The sequence below is a fragment of the Setaria viridis genome, chromosome 1 (assembly GCF_005286985.2).
Source record: "Setaria viridis chromosome 1, Setaria_viridis_v4.0, whole genome shotgun sequence".
Lineage (NCBI taxonomy): Eukaryota > Viridiplantae > Streptophyta > Magnoliopsida > Poales > Poaceae > Setaria > Setaria viridis.
The window spans coordinates 24,113,614-24,121,461 of NC_048263.2; the positions used below are offsets into that span (position 1 = coordinate 24,113,614).

Below are 7,848 nucleotides of genomic sequence, written 5' to 3' on the forward strand. Positions count from 1 at the left end.
AGGAGTGTTTTAAGTCGAATATCTTATATGACTGATCCTTGTTTTGCATTGCGAGTAGATTTTAATAACATAAATACTCTATAAGGGTTCTTACTTCTTTTTATGTCTTTTAATTTTCCCATCGTTTCTTTCATTCTGAAAATGCATGGCAGGAGCTTATGTGCTATTGGTGTAGTTTATGATGGGGAAATTGTGCAACAAATTGGAAGTAAAATTCCATGATGTTTACTGATTAGCATATATCTGCCTTGTTCATCGATGAAGCTAAGAAGAGACCTGATAATATCAGAGAAATGTCAGGGCCTGTTTGGATGCAATGTTATAAAATTTAGGGCACGTCACATCGAATGTTTAGATACTAATTAGAAGTATTAAATATAATCTAATTATAAAACTAATTACACAGATAGAGTCTAATTTGCGAGATGAATCTATTAAGCTAATTAGTCCATGATTTGACAATATGGTGCTACAGTAACTATTTGCTAATGATGGATTAATTAGGCTTAATAGATTCGTCTCACGAATTAGTATAGGGGTTCTGCAGTTAGTTTTATAATTAGCTCATATTTAGTCCTCCTAATTAGCGTCCGAACATCCGATGTGAACCCTCCTAAAATTTAGTACCTTGTATCCAAACACCCCCTCAGTTTCAGTGGTGTATGGCATGGTAGTTTCAGTAAAAGAGGAGGGAGGAGTGACAGGGACGGCTATGGATGTGATGGAGGTCATGGGCAACGATTTGGAAGACTGGATGTTGGCCGCTGCTTGCTGGTAGAACATTTTTTTTACCAGCAAGCAGGAGGTTGCCATGGAGGTCATGGAGGTCAAGCAGGAGAGTTGCCGATTATATTAAAAAAAGATTAAGCTTAGATCGGGCAAACAACAAAGAAACAACACCAGCCGGTTGGATTGGGACATCAACCACGCCATACTACGCCAACGTACAACTCACACTCAACTCTGCCAGTTGGATTAGGATATCAACCGGGTCTCTCTCAACTCTGCCCGGTCGGATTGGAACATCGACACGAGCCTCAATGAAGATTCCGCTCGGTCAGATTGGGACATCGACCCGAGCCTCCATGAACTCTGCCTGGTCGGATTGGGACGTCGACACAGGCCACCATACAACCAATGCCATGGACGAGATTTTTTTTTATAAAAAAAGAGAGAGAAAGAAAGGAAAAGAAAGAAAGCACCCTCTCGGAGCCACCATCGCCGAAGCAAGCTGCCTTGCCGGAAGTGCCTGACATCGCCTTCAAGACGGTCAAGACGTCGAAGATGTCATCGATGCCAGCCCAAACTGGGTTGGGTTTTCACCCGCCTCATCTGACATGGAAGCCAGATAGGAGCCAAGGCCTGCGCAAGAGATGCCCGATGTCGCCTTTGGGAAGGACATGACGTCAATGACGCCATCGATGCCGTCCCAAGGAGGGATGGGTTTTCACCCGCATCATCACTACGGTGAAAAGAGACGGCCGGCACCACCAGCCCCGCCACCATGGCACTGCTGGTGAGCCTCTGCACGGTCGCAACCAACGACACCACCACAGCGACGCTAGAATGCGCCTGAGCATACCGTTATCGGCCATACCACCACGGCACCACCGACACACCGCTGCACATCACCTTGGAGCTGACCCGATGCAGCCCGGCCGTGACGCCACTGCGGGCGCCGCCGCAGCCCATCCCCGCGCGCCGGCCGCACGCGTCGACGCGGCTGGGCAGAGCCGCAGCCACGCCCGCACCGACCGTCGACGCCACCGTAGCCGAGCCGCAAACACGGCCGTAGACGTTGGCGCCGCCGTGGCCTAGCTGAAGCTCCACCGGTCATGGAAGGAGGCCGCTGGCGGGGCACGCCGCCATAGCCGAGCCGCAGGCGCGGCCGTGGACGCCGGCGCTGCCGTGGCCCAGTCGAAACTCCGCCGGCGTGGAAGGAGGCCGCCGTAGCCGGGCCTGCCGCCGCCGCCGCAATCCCCGACACGTCGAGGTCCTGGGGATGCAGATCCGACGATCTAGGGTGCGGATCCGGCGATCGGGGGTGTGGATCCGGCCGGCAACCGCCACCTCCGCAATGGTCACCACCAAGGAGAGCGCTAGGGGGGAGGAAAGTAGAAGAGGAGGGTGGTGGAGCCTCGCCATCACCTTCCTTGCGGCCGCGCGGGCTTCCGGCGGCCACTCGGGCGATGATGAGGAGAGGAGGCGGCACTGGAAGGGGTGGTGGCACCGGTCTCGAGTTCCACCCGAGCTGCCCAAGAGGAGCGATGTGGGGGCGAGAGGTCTATTCTCTTGCTTGGTGTTTCGACTGAGGAGCGGCTAGAAATCTTGCTGGTAGAATATGACTTCTGAAGGAGGTGTTAGGCATAATAAGAGTTCGCTGTTCATGCTAAGATGGAGGTCGTCATGGGCAATGATTTGGACGACTGGGTGTTGGCTGTTGCGTGCCGGTACAACATGACTTTCCAAGGTGTGATGTGATGACATAATAAGATTTTGTTGTTCACTATGTAGTATTTGTTGAAGTACTTGTCAGTTGTCATTAATGCAACAATGTGAACTATATTTTTTCTGAAAAATTTGTTGATGTTGTAGAATTTGTTGATTTATTTGGACATAAATCCATAATAGAAGCACTTTAATCAATACTCTACTATTTACGTTGGTTCAGTAAAAAATCTTGTTTAATAGGTTGTTTTCTACGAATATAAAGTTCTTTTAATATATGTTTTTTAAAACACTTAAGCTATTTAAAAAAGCGAATATGGTGGTTTGATCTGGCTGAAGTGCACCTAATCCATCGAGTTTAAACTGACTCAATAATGTGTTTGAACAAATTATGTGGTCTTGTCATTTATGCTGATTGAATCAAAATTTTGATACTACTACGGCATATAAAAGATGTGTTCAGTAAGGTTTTTCTCAAACACGTGTGTGCCGCAAATGCACTCGTGAAATAAACACACTTATGAAATGTAAATAAAAGGAATCTCAAAACCACTATACTCCCTCCATCCAGAATATAGCTACGTTTAGCATTTAAAGTTTGTTCCAAATATAACTATGTTTGGACTTCCAACAGCTGATAATATCAACAACTGGTCCAAAATACCCCTCCACCTGATACCGCATTCGCCCTTGTCATCACGTGATTAAGGACAATTTCAACTTTTCATCTGCTCCCTTAATCTGTCTGAAAATAGCTAAATGTAGCTATATTCTGGAACGGAGGGAGTACAAGATAGGAGTTTAGCTTTTTCATATGAAAATATTTACAAAAAATATCTAAACCCTAGTAAAATTGAAAAAAAGCGAATGAAGTACAACTATGGCCCAACGACACTTCAGCGCCTACTCACAAAAAATGGGCAGTGCAGTCTCATTTTGGGACTTTAGGAGTTCCATGTTATTTTTGCATGACCCCTAGTTTAATTAAGAAGAAATTCATGTCTTTCTCATGGTATGTAAAGCGAATATTGTAGGAGTATATTTTGGGGCATGTTAAATAGCATTTAGTTAGTACATTAATACTCATCAGCTGTAATTTTTGTGCAACGTTCTAAAATTGCAGATGCCACATAGACTGGCAACTTAATTCAGTGATTCAACAAAAAGACAGAATTGTTGTTCTAGCCATGACCTGGCCCCAGATGCAAAAACCTGTCCTTGCTCTCACGCATTTCCAGTTCTCCTCCAAAAGAAAAGTAAAGGGACCAAATCCACAAATAAAAGAATACTAGCAGATGAGACAGGGACAGAGGTGATTAGTTCCAACGCATTTTCCGTGCGGGCCGGCCGGCCTGACCCCCACTGACCCGCCGCACCGCACCGTCGTCGTCCCCGCTTGCTGCTGGACCTTGCGGCGCGCGGTACAAGTAGCGGTAGCTGTTACAACCCAGGCCATCCAAAAGTTACCCACAGGCCACAGCTCATCCCCAACGGGCGCAAGAACCCAAGAGCCGGAGCCACCACTCACTCACTCACCACTTCACCAGAGTCCAGAGGCGTGACCGACTGACCGAGTGCGTTGCTGAGAGCAGAGCAGAGCGGGCGGAGCAGAGGAAGGAGAGCCATGGGCGAGGTAATGCCTGCGGCTGCTTGGTCGCGATGCTCTGGCTCTCTCTGAGAGAGATCTTGATGTGTGTGGTTTTGATTGTGTGCTGGTGCAGGAGAAGGCGAAGGAGGCGGTGGCGGCGGCCCCGGCCGACAAGGGCAAGGAGGCGGAGGAGAAGAAGGACGAGGGGGGAGGAGGGGAGGAGAAGAAGGAGGACGCCCCGCCTCCTCCTCCGCCGCCGCCGGAGGAGGTGGTGATGCGGGTGTTCATGCACTGCGAGGGGTGTGCGCGCAAGGTCAAGAAGAGCCTCAAGGGATTTGATGGTAATGGATTTAGCTGTTCTCTCCTCTGTTGTGCTATAGTGCCGTTGTGTTCTTGTTTTTTTTTTTTGAACGGGAGGTGTTCTTGGTATACTATTTGTTGGATTGAGTTTTCCTTTCCGAATTTGTAACAGGGCATTGCACTTTTGGCTTGGTTCTTCCATGGTTACGAAAATGATGTTGAAATCTGCACAACTCTTCTGGTTGGGGTTGTTTTGCCCTTGCTTTATTTGAAATCCGGTTCCGTTTTTTGAATTATGGAGTGGGTTCTTCCAGTACTTTTTGTAGTCCATCAGGTCGTTTCAAATGTTACAAGTATTTCTTTGGTGCACCACTTTAAAGGAACGCTTATGTGCCTCTTTCACAAGGTGCCAGTTTGAAAATTTTGCCTTTTTTTTTTCTGGGTCTGCTGCTCCTTTTTCTCTTTGCACTTGTGCATCATGTTTCATATTCGGCAAATGGGTGTCACTTGTTTGCGGATGATTTTTATGATTTTACCTTTAGAGTTCAAAGTTTGCAATCGAAATTTTGAGTACTTGAGCCTGAGCAATTTTTAAGCCAAGCAATGTGGGTGTTTTAGTTACATTTGAAAAGGTTTGGTGAACAAATGCTTGCCTGTAGGAGACCACTCTGACTCACACGTGTATCCTGTGTTAGTGGTGAAACAATTCAGATCCCTGGAACCTTAAACGCGCCCAATCAGATATCCCACAATGCAAACCAGAAACCACTGCCTCCAGTATATGCCTCTTTGTGCAGTATATATTCAAAGGATGTTCAGGTTGCTTTAAGAAAAATGTAATTGCTCTGTCTGTCATCAGATGATAGATTGTGGTGAATATTCTGAATCTGTGGTAAATTTGACCAATTATTGTATTCTCAACTTGGAAACTAAAGTTCATGAGTTTATCTGAAATATATATGCAGCAGTTCTTTGTCTAGTTGTTCCAAAATTGTGTATTTCTTTTCTAACAAATGTGTGAGTGTGAGTTCATCAATTGAGTGTCCAAGCCTGAACACTGGTCTTGTGACATGCAGGTGTGGAAGATGTTAGTGCAGACTCGAAGGCACACAAGGTTGTTGTGAAGGGGAAGAAGGCAGCTGCTGACCCGATGAAGGTGGTGGAGCGTGTGCAGAAGAAGACAGGTCGCAAGGTTGAGCTTCTCTCGCCAATGCCACCGCCAAAGGAGGAGAAGAAGGAAGAGGAGAAAAAAGAAGAACCTGAGCCCCCCAAACCTGAGGAGAAGAAAGAGGAGGTGGTTATCCTTACCTAGATAGTTCTCCAACATACTGGCATTGACATTTTTACGTCCAGTTTGGTGCAACATCAATTTCGCTTCCACTCTGTATTGGTTTTGTTTCTATGATTTAGAACTGAGACATTGATGTTTTGTTTTGCACCAAAGCCCACGGTGCTTGCTGTGGTGCTTAAGGTGCATATGCATTGCGAGGCCTGTGCGCAAGTGATCAAGAAGAGGATCCTCAAGATGAAAGGTACAGATTTGTTGCCACATCTCCCTCATATGGTCCATCCTAATGTAGCTTTCTGTTAGTTCGCTAAAGTCTTGTTTTGTGATGGATGGTGTTTTATATTTAGCAAGTTACATTATACTATCATGTTGCACCAATCAAGGATGATAGCCTGCCTGTGAAAACATGATAACTGTTGTTACAATTTGTGCTTGATATGACATATGCTCTGTTTTCTTCCCTTGTATATACCTGATAACTGTTGATGCAATTTGTGCTTGATACGAGATATGCTCTGTTTTTCTTCCTTGTATATACCTGATAACTGTTGTTGCAATTTGTGCTTGATACGAGATATGCTCTGTTTTTCTTCTCTTGTATATTGTGTTCGACTAACAGTTACACTTAACATGGGTTACTAGTAAAAATATCACGAAATTTTCAAACAGATTTACTAGTTCAACAAGAAGCACTATTTTTTAAAAACAAAAAAATATTCTTACATTAGAATAGTGCAATTGTTTTTGTATATGGTCCACCAGCAGTTCTTTCAGTATAATATGCTGGCAACGTCAAGTAATCCCCCAAATAATTTGCATGTTGTTCTGCAGGAGTGCAATCTGTAGAGGCAGACCTGAAGGCTTCTCAAGTCACTGTGAAGGGTGTGTTCGAGGAGGCCAAGCTAGCTGATTATGTGCATAGGCGCACTGGCAAGCACGCCGCTATTGTCAAGTCTGAGCCCGTTGCAGCTGAGAATGGTGGTGATGGCAACGCCAAAGATGACAAGAAGGCAGCTGAAGGCGGTGAGGAGAAGAAGGATGATGGCAAGGAGGAAAAGAAGGATGGTGGAGATGCTGGTGGAGACGGGAAAGAAGCGGATAAACAGAAGGATGATGGCAGTGGTGGTGATGGCGAAGAGAAAGATAAGGACCCTGCAGCCATGGCTAACCTGTATATGCACTACCCAAGATTCAACCACCCGAGTGGATACGGCTACGGCTACCAGTACCCACCTCAGCTCTTCAGCGACGAGAACCCAAATGCCTGCTCTGTGATGTGAGAAGGCCAGGGTCATGTGATCTTAAGTGCGAAAAAATAAGGGGATTGAGTTATCCCCTGATTTTGGAGGCGTCATGCAGGTACAAACCCTTGAGGGTGACTGATATTGGCAGCTTGCTTCAGGAAATTAGAGAGCCGAGCTATTTTGGCTTCTAGTCTAAAACTTTTCTCTTCTCTCTTGGTTGAACTTTTTGTCTGGTACAAAGTAAACTCTGGGCTTGTTTATGGACACCATGTTAATCATGTAAGTTAATGGCTAGTAGGGGTTTTGCGTTGTACCTTTTCACCCTTGCCTCTTTCCTTTTTGTAAATAAATGTACTATATATGCTAGTTTTGATATAGCTTGCTGCTACTCTGTAATCTGTCGTCGGGAATAGATGTGGACTTTCTCAGTTAACATTGCTAGCGCCGTCGTAAAATAATCCATAGCTTTAGTTTTTCTTTTCGGCTAACTATGTCCTGTTTGAGGAACATAAGGCGGATTCATTTTCTTGCTTTCTTTCAGTCTGACCTAAGTCAGTGCCATTTTTTCAAATGTAGAGCCACCTATCAGCATTACCCAGCTAGAAATGGTAGCTTCTGCCTATCTGTAGGAGAGATTTGAACAGTGAAAATTTAAGGATCGTCCCCGCCGTTTGCAATGGAGTAACAATGTTTCCAATTAAGCCTCTCTGTTCCCTTCCCGATGAAGTAGGATTAGCAACATAGGAGGGATTAGAAGTTTGACGACGGTCGCCACTGGTGCCATGTGTGGTCAGGGTTCAAAGGTACTCCAGCAGAGAAGTGCTTCTCATGTGCCTATGGGTCCGTCCATCCACCCATCCAGCTCCAGGCCGGGCACCATCATGGCTACAAGCACAGGGCACATATATAGAACCCAACCAGTCGATCCATTTCACCCATTCTTTTTTCTTAAAAGAAATCCAGATAGATCATAGATAGCT

The 7,848-nt window shown here is 45.8% G+C and overlaps 1 protein-coding gene across 1 annotated transcript; it reads left to right on the forward strand.

Annotated features, from left to right (window-relative positions):
* The first annotated feature begins 3,885 nt into the window (after positions 1–3,885).
* LOC117866105 (heavy metal-associated isoprenylated plant protein 7) lies at positions 3,886–7,301 on the forward strand. Its single transcript, XM_034750295.2, has 5 exons — positions 3,886–4,081; positions 4,170–4,377; positions 5,413–5,630; positions 5,781–5,868; positions 6,456–7,301. Exons 1-5 carry the CDS (start codon positions 4,073–4,075, stop codon positions 6,902–6,904), a joined length of 972 nt encoding a protein of 323 aa, XP_034606186.1. The 5' UTR covers positions 3,886–4,072; the 3' UTR covers positions 6,905–7,301.
* Positions 7,302–7,848: the final 547 nt, after the last annotated feature.